Genomic DNA, 13,652 nt, shown 5'->3' with positions numbered 1-13,652 from the left:
CACAAGCTGGAATCAAGTTTGCCAGGGGAAATATCAATCACCTCAGATATGCAGATGACACCACCCTTATGGCAGAAAGTGAAGAGGAACTAAAAAGCCTCTTGATGAAAGTGAAAGAGGAGAGTGAAAAAGTTGGCTTAAAGCTCAACATTCAGAAAATGAAGATCATTGCATCTGGTCCCATCACGGCATGGGAAATAGCTGGGGAAACAGCGAAAAGAGTGTCAGACTTTATTTTTTGGGGCTCCAAAGTCACTGTAGGTGGTGATTGCAGCCATGAAATTAAAAGACACTTAATTCTTGGAAGGAAAGTTATGACCAACCTAGATAGCATATTAAAAAGCAGAGACATTATTTTGCCAACAAAGGTCCATCTAGTCAAGGCTATGGTTTTTCCAGTGGTCATATATGGATGTGAGAGTTGGACTGTGAAGAAAGCTGAGTGCCGAAGAATTGATGCTTTTGAAGTGTGGTGTTGGAGAAGGCTCTTGAGAGTCCCTTGGACTGCAAGGAGATCCAACCAGTCCATTCTGAAGGAGATCAGCCCTGGGATTTCTTTGGAAGGAATGATGCTAAAGCTGAAGCTCCAGTACTTTGGCCACCTCAGGCAAAGAGTTGACTCATTGGAAAAGACTCTGATGCTGGGAGGGACTGGAGGCAGGAGAAGAAGGGGACGACAGAGGATGAGATGGCTGGATGGCATCACTGACTCGATGGACATGAGTTTGCATGAACTCCGGGAGTTGGTGATGGATAGGGAGGCCTGGCGTGCTGCAATTCATGGGGTCGCAAAGAGTTGGACATGATGAGCAACTGAACTGAACTGAGCTGAACTGACTATCTCAAACCACCTCTGATCAATCTTCTGTAATCTTTATTGCCCTTGGACTCCCAGACCCATGTCCTGATGAGGAAGGAGAACCATGAGTGGAAAATGCATGGCAGGCAGAGGAAAAGGATGAAAGCAAGATAGATCTGCAAGATGGGAGAAGGAAGTATTGCCCACAGGTACAGCTTCTTGATCATTGTAAATTTCACCCTCGATAATAGTAGCATCCAGCTTTGGAACACACAGGGGCTTCATACTTTCTCATGAATAAAATCTCCAGTTCTCAGGTTGCTATTCGAGACTATTGCAAATGCAGCCTATGGACTGGCCTCTTTGGGGTCTCTGCACTCACTCTCATGCTTTGTCCCCATTGTTCCCTCTATTGGAAGTGCCCTCCCTCCACTTTGACCATTCCAAGTCCCATCTGTCACTTCAGGCCAAGGGGGCAGAGATTTCCCGAATTGTCTTTTCTCTCACATCCCAGTTTTGGAGTTAACATTTTCCCCTCCGCATTCCTTCCAAAGTATTTTTTCTTTAACTCCAGTTTGCTGCTGCTGCTGCTAAGTCGCTTCAGTCGTGTCCGACTCTGTGCGACCCCACAGACGGCAGCCCACCAGGCTCCCCCGTCCCTGGGATTCTCCAGGCAAGAACACTGGAGTGGGTTGCCATGTCCTTCTCCAATGCATGAAAGTGAAAAGCGAAAGTGAAGTCGCTCGGTCGTGTCTGACTCTTAGCGACCCCATGGACTGCAGCCCACCAGGCTCCTCCGTCCATGGGATTTTCCAGGCAAGAATACTGGAGTGGGGTGCCATTGCCATCTCCTATCTCCAGTTTAGTGCTTGTCATATTTTAGCATGATTATTTCCAGAATTCTAGGTATTTTGTGTGTGCCTGCATGTCATATCCTTTCTTAATTCCTTAGAAAGTGGATGGCAGGGGTTGCACCAAATTCATCTTTTGTGAATATGAATACATCTGTGTTGTATTATCTTCACAGAACCCAATGTAATGATTCATGCACAGAGGCATTGAATGATATTTATTATATGAATGAGTAATGAATGTGGAAGGATGAACAGAGTGCCAAAAAAAGAGGGAGATAGGGAATACCACTATTGGCCAGGGGAATGGGCGTGAGAGTATTATGCGAGAGATCATCTGAGGAATTGCAGTTCAGTGGGGAACGATGGTGACACTGAGAAACAGTGGAACTAAACGGTGTGTGAGACTTAGAGGGCACAGTTGTTTGCTCAGATGTTTGGCCATGCCCTCTCCTCCTCCTGTTCCCTCCTTTCATTAACTCATTCATAAATCAGTGTTCATATGCTTTGCTTTATTAGAATTTATTACCTGGGAAACCCATGAGAAACAGTATCTTACTACAATGGAAAGCAGTGCCCTTACCTGTGTTAAAACTAAAACGACAAATATTTGTCCTGAGACACTATCATGATAAAGAATTTAGGAAAGTAACCTACTGACTAATCTCTGAAACCTGTTTCTCTTCATTTCCATTACCACTCCCAGGGTATCTCTAGATTTTTTTCACCCCTTCCTGATTGCAAATACCACTGGTGTTTTGAGGATGAGATGGGAGAGACTATAGCTGTTGAATTCCTTGTTTTATTTGCATATCTCCCACCTATTTAAAAATACACATCTTAGCACATACAGTATTCTTTTAGGTATAAAATCTTCTCTTGTTCCAACCCCCAGGAATAACAAGTCCCATGTGCCTCCAGCACTGAGTCAGCCTATTTGCCATGGCACTTATCATACTGAACTGTGACAGTATACTCAATACTCAATACACATTAGCCTAGGGATTTTGTCTTAACCCATTATTAAATCTGACCCAGCAATATAGTGTCTGGATCCTACAGTCTCAGGAAAGAATTATTGAGTATACTTCATATATAAGCATGAAGGAAAAAATAATACAGCAAAATAATCACCTTAGTTTGTTTGAAATTACTGGGCATCTCTCACCTTTGTGTTTTTACTTATTACAGTCTTTTGAGAATTGTCAAGGACTTTGGGATGTTTTGATCAGGCAAAAATGCAATTTTATGAGGATTTAATGAGACAATATCATTGCCAGCTGGTTTTAGGACTCAAGAAATTTAATAGAAAATTTGTAACATTGTCTTTAATTTGTTTAAATATTTATGAACATCACTTTTGAGAGAACATATGTGGGGTTTTTTATATAATTCACTTTAGTGTGGTTTCAGTGGTTTGCTGGTTCAACTTGTTTTAACAGATTCTGCTAGAATTGTCTGTAAATGCTCTGGAATCTGAGTGGGTGTCTTTTTGGATCTCATTTCTGCTCCTTCCAACTTCCAGGGCCCCAGATTAAATCAAAGTGTCTGCCATAAGGATCTTGGGACATTTCAGACCAGCAGTCCTCATCAGAGCTCATCGTCTTCTGATATGGAGTCCAGATAATCCGTGTCAACATACAGGAGAAATCCAGAGAACAAGCTGTCAGCCCAACCTGGGTCTGAGAAGAGCCCATTCTGGTCAGTGAAGAATATCTCCAGCCAGACTTCATCTTCTGGCTGCAGATAGATGACTGTGGACCCTGAAGCCACATCATGGTTTCCTGTGTTGGCATCAAAGGTCTTTATCCGATACTGCCCATTGTGTACCAGCCCAATGGCCAGGTGCTTATTTGCCAATGTGATATCATAAGAAAAATAATAGATCCCTGGGAAAGCACAGATGAACTTTCCCGTTGAAGGGTTGTAGTGCTCTCCCTCATTGAAGAGGACCTTGTTAAATATAATTGGGAGCCTTTCTTCTGGGTAGCTGGTTGTGATGCCAACAGAAAAGGCAGATTTGAGCACGATGCTTCCACATCTACACACTCCAGGCAGCCCCGGGTCCCCTTGCTCTCCTCTGTCTCCTTTTGGTCCAGGAGGCCCAGGAGGACCTACTTCTCCTTTCTCTCCCTCAGGTCCTATGGGCCCCTTCTTCCCAGTCTCTCCTTGGTCCCCTTTCTCTCCAGCAAGGCCCAGGGGTCCAGCCTTACCTCTCAAACCTTCAAAAAGAGTTTAAAGTTTAGTTAATAGTTCCTGTAAATATAGAGTCACAAACAATATGCCCACACACCCCAAGTTTGTCTTCTCAACTTTCAACAGTATACTACTGAATAATTCATATATTTAAAAAAAAAATCACTGATGTGCTGCAATGAAGACAGAAAAATTTCATCAAAATATCAAGAAAATTTTCCTGAATATATGAGAAATCATATAAAACTTACTAAATAAAAAAAATTAACCATCATTTTGATGATGAATCACCTGCTGCTAAATTAGGTACACACAGACACTCATCATTACTGGAGGAATTCAAAAGCATGATGATATTATTCCCCAGAGTGGGGTCATGCAGGTAGGCAGGACAAGATGAATCCTAGAGGCTACTTAGTTACATGCCCCATTCAGCTTGTATCAGTATTATTAATAAAGTTAATTCAAGTTAGATTAGCTCATATTTATTAAACATTTACAGTGTCCCAGCTGCAATGCCTTATGTGCACGCGTCATCTGCTTTAAGTCTTGCAACAGCTTTGTTAACTAGGAATTATTATTACTTCTAACTGTAGGTGAAAAAACTGAGCCATGGAGAAGTTAGTTTGTTTGAAAGAACAGAGTTAGTGAAGCATGGAGAGGTGATCTGAACTCCAGCCTGCCTAACTCTGGCTCCTGGACATCTCTTGAGAGATGTGTAAATTGTGAAGTGCAACACAGAGAGGGGTCTTCAATATGTCACGATAACCAAACAGCTGTGACTGCCACCACTGTGTGGGAGTTCTTTTTGGTGGAGAAAACTGAGTTCCAGAGAGGGAAAGAAACTTGCGTCAGTAGCAAGACTAGGACTGGATATTGAGCTTAACGATGTTCTCCCTTCATCAAAATGCCTTTTACCTTTGGGGCTGAAATTAAAAGAAAAAAAACTTTTTTTTGACTCTACAGCTAAGTGGATGTATTATTTTAGTCAAGTCCTTTAATTTCTCTGGGTCTCCATATATGTAGGAAAGACATAAGGGCCGTGAAAAATAACAGTGACTAAAAATATAAAAAATGTCATTCAGTGCTATTGCCAAATCCATTTCATAAATAGCTTCTTGAAAAGTATCCAGATTATTGGTAATTTGTAATACATTTTTATAGTCAGAGAAAGTATATTATTGTTATACTGTGTAATTTTACTCTTAACAATGTATCTGTTCTCAGGAATTTTATTAAGCTAGGTCTTTTATCTTGATGGAGAAGGAAATGGCAACCCACTCCAATATTCATGCCTGGAAAATCCCATGGACCAAGGAGCCTAGTGGGCTACAGTCCATGGGGTTGCAAAGAGTCAGACACGACTAAGCGACTTCACTTCACTTCACTTTATCTTGATAGTACTTTGATATCACTTACTTGGCTATTACACATACATCAATTTATGAGTTTTATTATTTTTTTTCAGTTATTTGGCAAATTTAGCAACGAAGTGTTCTGGATAATACAAGTTTCAGGAGGATTAAAGCTATACTCTTAAAGCATCAAATATTTTGTCTCAATGATTTGACAAAGAAGTTGTTTAGTAATTTATGATGCATAGAAAAATGCTAATAATGAATGCAACCCTTTTTTGGCAACATAGGGTTGCGAAGAGCTGGACAAAACTTATTGATGACAACAGCAACAACCGGATACAGCAGCAACAGCACAGTCAGCATTGTTATTGATCATAGGGCTGTTCTCCAGCCCTGGATGACCTTTGCTGTTAAGTTAAAATTCTGTTGCAGGGAAAAGCCAGTTCTGACTCCATGTTGGAACTGTTTCTCTGACTTGTTTTTTTATTACTTTTCTTATTATAATCATTCATAATGGCCCATCTCAGAGAAGCCTGCCCCTCTGCCTGAATGTTAAAGTGCCTTGTTTAACACCCAGTCCATCTGTAGATGGTAGGAAGAAAGAAATTAACACATCTCCTGCCTGAGGCTTGCCATTCCAAGAGATATTTGCAAGATTAATGGCCTTTTTACTTTGTTTCCTCACCTTCCCTCATCTCTGATCTATAAAGAACCTGAAATCCAGACCCCATACATGGTTATTTTGAGACATTAGTCTAACATCTCCTCAATCAGCTGGCCTCCAAATAAAGTCATATTTCTTGCCTCAACACCTCGTCTCCGATTCCTTGGCCTGTTGTACGGTAAGCAGAGCAAGCCTGGACTTGGTAACAATTCCACTAGCCCCGCCAAAACAAACTAGTATTTATTTCTTGAAATAAGGCCACGATAGTCCGATCTTTTGATGTTTGTTTCTGTTTGGTAGAAAAGGAATATGAATACTATTTTACTGTGAAATTAACTTTTGAATCAAGGAGTACAACTTACACATTGCTATTTTATTCTCAATAGGAGCTGTCTTTATACATGACTTTGATGTATCAATAAAAAAAAACATTTTGGCATCAGTAGCAATTCCTACCACTACATTTCATTATGTACTAAAATTTCTCTGCCCCTATAACTTTGGGCAGGTCAACTCTCGTCTGAATTTCAAATGCCACATTTATACTATCAAAATATTGGATCTAAATCCACTCTAAACCCGGCGGGGAAAGTAGCAAATGGTGACTCAGCAGACCCGATAAGCTCTGGTTCAGCTGTGGATTAGTTGGGTGAGTGTGAAGAAGGGGCTTTATCTCTACAACTTTAGTTTCTCAGTCCTTGAAATGAAGGTTTTGGACTAGATTTCTTGAAGTCTTATTCTCTTGAAAATCTTAGCGACCAGACCATAAATACTAAGATGCAGTTTTACAATGCCCAAAAAGGTCTTTATAATCTCAACACTTGGATCTCTATAGTCATTGAATATTTTGAACTGCTGGGAGTTAGATAACCAGGGACTAGCTGTAATAATTTATAGTAACTCTTCCTGTGTGCTTGAAGGATTTGCCCTGTGATAAGGCCCAATTAATGAAGAATGGAATGAAGGGATAAATCACTCTCCCCTCCCTATTCAGTCAGACATATGCTCGGTAGAGAGGAGAATTATGGAGTGTTAGTCTATGCTTAGATACTGAAACTTGGAGAGAATGGATTTCTTCTTGGTTCTCCATGAAATGAGCTTATAAGGATTTTTTTCTTTAGTGCTATTTCTTTTTTCGATCTATCCACCCATGCACTCATCATACATGTATGTGCACAGGCATATATCCATCTAAACCATCTAATACTGATTGATCATCCACTGCAGGCTAGGTGCTGTGCTGGGTCTGAGTGCCCTTGACTTGAATGACAACTGTCTTATCCCCAAGTTAGCTATTATGACATGTTACATTGTGATCTGCAAATATGGGTCATAACTAAGTTCATAAACATCCAAAGCAGTATAGTAAAACAGAATGATCTCTTCACAAGGTGGTTCTAGTGTTTCCTCTGTCCATGAAATTTTGCAGGCAAGAATACTGGAGTATATTGCCATTTCCTCCTCCAGGGGATGTGATTTCACATTGTATTAATTAAAAAAATATATTACCACAATAATTGCTATACAGCAGTGAGGGAGATGGTCTTCCTTGGTGACTCAGATAGTCAATAATCTGCCTACAATGTAGAAGACCTGTCCCTGTGTCAGGAAGATCCTCTGGAGAAGGAAATGGCTACCCACTCCAGTAATCCTGCTTGGAGAATTCCATGGACAGAAGAGTCTGGTGGGCTATAGTCCATGGGGTCACAAAGAATCAGACATGACTGAGGGACTAACACTTTCTGTTCACAGTGAGGGAGACATATTTTAATGGAAGGTTAATAATTCAAACTCTGTAATTTAGAGTAGGGAAGCTGGACAGAGCATATACTTGACCGTGCCAGGGGGTTGAGGTGGATGTGGTGGGGATAAATGAGAAGACATACACAAGTATTAAAGGGGAAACAGGAAGCAGAAGCTCCCAGCCTCTTTGTGTCCAGTTCCAGACACATGAAAAGCTAATCCTCAAAGCCCCAGGGTTCTGTCCTTATTGTCTGTAAATGAGATGTGCCTTCACTGACCACACAGACATTCTTGCTTTTCTTATGTCTTTACCTATATGTATGTATACATTGGATTTAAATAAAACTGGGAAAGTCTTTTTACTTTTGAATATCAATTTTGTCTTTTGTAACATTATTACTGATTATGATTTTTGGTAATAAGGTTACAGTTGAAATTAAGTACCTGATGTAAAAATCACTGGTACGGTAAGTTCTTAATTAATAGTGATGATGATGATGACGATGACATATTGTAACCCTGTGCTCCCATTGGCCTGCCCCACCCAAAGTTTGCTTATCAAGATGGAGGCAATACGGGGTTCTCAACCAGGTGCAATTCAGCACCCAGGGCAAACTGGCAATGCCAGGAGACATTTTTGGTTGTCACAACTGGTGGGGAATGCCCTGGCATCAAATGAGATGTGGCTAAATGTCGTTCAATGCACGAGATAGCCATCCATGGCAACAGTTATTTGGATCCAAATATTATTAGTGTGGAGGTTGAGGAACTTCGGTTTAGAATAATATTGGAGAGCAAGAGGTGTACAAAAAGTGTGTTGAATGAAAAATGCATGAATGGATGGATGAGTGAGTGGACTGATGAATATGGGGGTTACCTGAGCTCATGTATGGTTAAAATTGTAGCAATTGTTGTTGTTCAGTTGCTAAGTCGTGTCTGATTCTTTGGGACCCCATGGACTGCAGCACGCCAGACTCCCCTGTCCTCCACTATCTTCCAGAATATGCTCAAAACCATGTTCACTGAAGCAGTGATGTTATCTAACCATCTCATCCTCTGCTGCTTTCTTCGCCTTATGCCTTCAATCTTTCCCAGCATCAGGGTCTACTCAGTCACTCAGTCGTGCCAACTCTTTGCAACCCCCGGACTGTAACCTGCCAAGCTTTTCTGTCCATGGAGTTTTCCAGGCAAGAGTACTGGAGTAGGTTGCCACATCTCTCGCATCTCCTGCATTGCAGGCAGATTCTTTGCCACTATGCCATCTGGGAAGCCCCCAGGATCTAACTACTAACATTCTATTTCAGCACCAGGGTCAATTACTAACATTCAATTTACTCTGAATGCATATCCATATGTTTAAATAGCACTACAGTTACCTCATGAAACAGATACGTCATTTCTAGTTTATTATATGGCTTTGGAGAAGACTCTTGAGAGTCCCTTGGACTGCAAGGAGATCCAACCAGTCCACTCTGAAAGAGATCAACCCTGGGATTTCTTTGGAAGGAATGATGCTAAAGCTGAAACTCCAGTACTTTGGCCACCTCATGCTAAGAGTTGACTCATTGGAAAAGACTCTGATGCTGGGAGGGATTGGGGGCAGGAGGAGAAGGGGACGACCGAGGATGAGATGGCTGGATGGCATCACCGACTCGATGGACGTGAGTCTGAGTGAACTTCGGGAGTTGGTGATGGACAGGGAGGCCTGGCGTGCTGCAGTTCATGGGGTTGCAAAGAGTTGGACATGACTGAGCGACCGAACTGAACTGAACTTGGATATCCACAAATGTAGCTATGACTAATATTCGCAGATCGCAGTGTAATAGATAATAACAGCAAACATTTACAGAATGCTTATCACATGGCACTTATTCTTGAGCATTTTGTATGTATTATTTTTCTTAATCTTCACAATCACACTTAATAACTCCAATTTACCAAGAGGAAACTGAGATTCAAAAGTTTTTTCTCCCTCAAGGATGCAAAGTTAGTAATTGAAAGAATCATATCTTTCTGACTCCAATGCATTTTTGTATGACCACTACATTACTATTTCCAGACACAGTAAGCTAAAAAGGCCAGTAATATCTAATTATGATCACGATGTCATTATAGAATTTCAAGCATATTCATGACACAGTAGTGTGTTCACAGGTGTTACCAAATAGAAGACATTGAAAGATGACGCGAGAGCTCCAAATGAAAGTTTATCTGATGTTGAAACTTCACCTAAAGATACTTTATCTAGTGTTGATTAAGGGCCATAGATTCAGTAGCTGCTGATTTGCCAAATATTTTCTGCATAAGAAATTCAGCAAAGAATTATTATCTAATCACTTGAATATATCTATAATAATATTGTTTCCCATAACATCAGTAAATCACTTGCAGTGACTAGAGACATATTTCTTAGATCTATTGATTTTTTTTCTTCCTATCTTTGTCCCACATTTTACACTTGGAAACTTGTTTTCAGAGGTTGATTCCATCCAAAACTTCCTTTTTCTTATCATTAACACAGTCTCACTAGAATTTTAATTTGGTTTACTTTGAAGCATTGCAGAATCTGGCAAGCTTCATGAGCCAACTTATTTGTGGGGGGAAAAAAGTGACAATTACTGAAAGAGTAGGGGACAATTGTCTTGCTGTATAGAGCTGTAAGAAATCTAGATTTTTAGCTGCTATAGGACAGGTGGGAGAGTGTTGAACTAAGAAAGATCAACAAAGGTTATACAGTACTACTGTCATTTCACCTGTTTGAGAAGTAAAATCTAGAAGCCTTTTGTGTCTTTTTGAGGCTCTGAGTGCAGAGAGGATGGTCCTTGTGCTTCTGGCTCCTAATTCCTGCCCCCTGCTTCATCCGCCCGTCTCCTCCCCATCCATCTGTCTGTCTGTCCATCCCTTCCCCCTCTCACTGGCAGCCACTGTACCAGCCCAGAGGTCGTGGGTATCAGATGTTCCAGGTCAATTCAGCTCTGCCAGGCATTACCCTGCCCTTCCATCCTCCTTAACTTATTGAATCATCTACCACTCTGCATTCTCATTTATAAACGGGACCACGTCCCCCTGAAAGAGCTGTCATGGGGAAGCAGTGAGATTGCAGTTAGAGGGTTTAGAGCAGCAACTGCAGCATAGCAAGGACTCAATAAATGGTTCTGATTAATGAAGGTGAGGTCAGGAAAGGACTGAAAGGGCGCTTCTCATTTGAAAAAGCAGCAAAGCAAGGGAGTCATCTTAAGGTGGGGGCGACAGAGGGTTTTTACGGAACTTCATTCATTACCTGCAGCCCCCTTTTCACCTTTCTCTCCTTTCCTGCCGTCTCTACCATCTCGTCCTGGAAGGCCGATCCGACCATGGGGCCCGGGGGAACCATTCGCTCCAGGGGGGCCTGGAGGCCCAGGCAGGCCAGGAATGCTACAGATATACCGTGGGGAGTAGCTCTCTCCTTTGAACTGATTACCCCGCGGTTGTCCACTGGCGCAAATGGCAAAACTTGTAACATAGAGCAAGACAAACATCTTTGGCTCTGAAAGAGAAACACACGGACATCAGTGCACCCTCTTAGGTGGCGGTTTCAGGATAAAGGAACTGGAGGGTGGGCATTGTCAACAATTCACCCCAGGGACCACCTCACCACGGGTGGCTAAATGCCGTGTTTGCCCTCATAATTCCACTTGAGGTTTATTGGCACATTATTCCTTATTATAATTAAATTTATTTACCTTTAATTGAAGGATAATTACTTTACTTTATTGTGCTGGTTTCTGCCAAACATCAACATGAATCAGCCATAGGGATACCTATGTTCCTTCCCTTTTGAACCTCCCTCCCACCTCCCTCCCCATCCCACCCCTCTAGGTTATTACAGACCTCAGTTTGAGTTTCCTGCATCATACAGCAAATTCCCATTGGCTATCTATTTTACATATGGTACATATTACTCTTTTTATTAATAAGCTTTATTGTAAAAGCACAATATTATCTTAAATCAGAAGGAAGAAAAATGTATTTATTGAACAAAATTACTTTGGTGGAATGCTTTGTAAAATTACTGGTGACTCAGAAAACATTGTCTGAATTAGCACATTACTGATAGTTCTCAGTTAGTGGAGATGAAGCACTGATTTTTAAAGTTCCAAAATAAATCACTTTGTTGCATTTTTTCCCTGCAGGAATTAATGATAGACTTTGAAAAATAATGTTTGTGGGTTTTTTTTGCAGAAGTATGCATTTTTTTGGCTTCCCTGGTGGTTCTGCGGTAAAGAATCTCCCTGCCAAGCAGGAGACTTGGGTTCAATCCCTATGTTGGAAAGATCCTCTGTAGAAGGAAATACTAACCCATCCAGTCTTCTTGCCTGGGAAATCCCATGGACCGAGGAGCCTGGTGGGCTACAATCCATGGGGTTGCAAAAGAGTTAAGACACGACTGAGTGACTGAACAACAACATGCATTTTAAAAAAGAAAAAGAAATGCAAATGAATAAGATAAACATCAACAGTATTCTCACCAAGCAGAGATAATTACTGTTTATACTTTGATGTATATGTTCTTCTGGTCTTTTTTTTTTTTTTCTGTACTATGAAGAAAAGTGATATTATGACATTCCTGGGAGTCTTTAACTTTTTTATCACTGAACAATATGTAAGGAGTATCTCCCCATGTCAAAAATTTTCATAACATTGAAAACATTTTTGCATTTGTCTCTGTTGTCTTTTATGTACACCATTTCCCCTTATAGATCTTTGTTTCCAGGTTTTATTTTTTTGCCAGGATAAGCACCAAGCTAGATAGACACCTTTACGTCTAATCTTTGTAGGCATCCATGGTTGTCTTTTTTAGAATTTATAGACTTTTTAAAGTAAGTGAAGGAAAGTGACATTTTCAGGATAATCATGTTTTCCACTTGCTAATCATGTGTAATGCCAATTAGTGTAATTGGAGTTCTTTGCATGTCCTGAGTGGAGGGTGTCTCAAACTTTAATTTAAAATCTGCAGGATAGAATACTTTAGTGTCCCATTAAGCTGTTAGTCTTGGGGCTCAATTAAATAGCTGGGTGAAATTAAACCATGCAAGTTGCCATGTTCCCTGAGTGAAATAGGCAACAGGTCTCATCAGCTCTGATCTAACAGGATTTTACTTTTTCTCCACAGAGCCTGGATGCTGACAGTGATGGATCACCTATTAGCATCACATTTGGCATATAGATGGAGTGGTGGGTAGTTAGGCTGGGGACAGTTGATTTTCTAGGCTAACGGCCTTAGGGCTGTCTGCCTCTTGGGTGGGGGAAGTATACACGTGTTTTTGGAATGGTGTAAATGAGTTGTTTTTGCTTGGTTGGACCTGTGCTTTAATAAGAAATCTGTACAATGCTTGATGTCTATGCCTGGAATATACTTGTCCAAAGGAAATAATCATAGCTTGTGAGAAAAGCAATTGGATAGTTTCTTTATTTTTTGACAGCCACATTAGAAAATTAACCAGCACACTGTACCACTTTTATGGCACCCATGGGGAAATTGCAACATCTTAGAATCACATTCAGACATTTGCCAGAGCCTAGGAATGACAAACTGAGAAAAACACAGAGTGTACATGTGGTTCGAAATAAGTCTGATTCCTAGAAATCTTATTTAATGAAAAACTGAAGCAACTTATCCAAATATAGGCTCTGAATCCTTGACCAAATCTCCATGTTCCCAGTGCCCCTGCCCTTCATCAAAAAAAAAAAAAAAAAAGGAAAGAAAGAAAGCGAGTATTTTTGCTATGCTCTGTTTAGAGCACAAACTCAAAATTATTTATCTTATTACTTTACTGGAATTAAGGCACTTTCTGAAAACCCCAACAGATCAGATAAACATACCAGTCTTTCCAAAGGTGCCTCAGATGAGAGAAAATGGAAAGAATCTTTTTATCCAAACCCTTGTCAGTTAAAACAAGACATGGTTATTGAATTGCTACTTTCTTCCCCTTTGTAGAAAACTGATTAGAGGAAGCTTTGAGAAGGGATTTGAAAGAGTAGAACAGGTACTTATAAGGAAG

The 13,652-nt window shown here is 40.7% G+C and overlaps 1 protein-coding gene across 3 annotated transcripts in view; it reads right to left on the bottom strand.

Moving 5' to 3' along the window:
- Nucleotides 1–2,141: 2,141 nt before the first annotated feature.
- The window catches only part of C1QTNF7 (C1q and TNF related 7), a 135,619-nt gene continuing 124,108 nt past the window's right edge, over nucleotides 2,142–13,652 (bottom strand). For all 3 annotated transcript variants that reach the window (XM_040237540.1, XM_040237542.1, XM_040237541.1), the window contains exons 2-3: nucleotides 10,892–11,137; nucleotides 2,142–3,872 (exon numbers count right to left, since the gene is read on the bottom strand). In XM_040237540.1, the coding sequence (XP_040093474.1) occupies nucleotides 3,241–3,872; nucleotides 10,892–11,137 (878 nt within the window). In that variant the 3' untranslated portion in view covers nucleotides 2,142–3,240. The remainder of the gene's footprint in view (nucleotides 3,873–10,891; nucleotides 11,138–13,652) is intronic.

Source organism: Oryx dammah, unplaced genomic scaffold (assembly GCF_014754425.2).
Source record: "Oryx dammah isolate SB20612 unplaced genomic scaffold, SCBI_Odam_1.1 HiC_scaffold_3, whole genome shotgun sequence".
Lineage (NCBI taxonomy): Eukaryota > Metazoa > Chordata > Mammalia > Artiodactyla > Bovidae > Oryx > Oryx dammah.
Note: the sequence above shows the minus strand (reverse complement) of the source record. Positions and strands in the feature narration are given on the sequence as shown.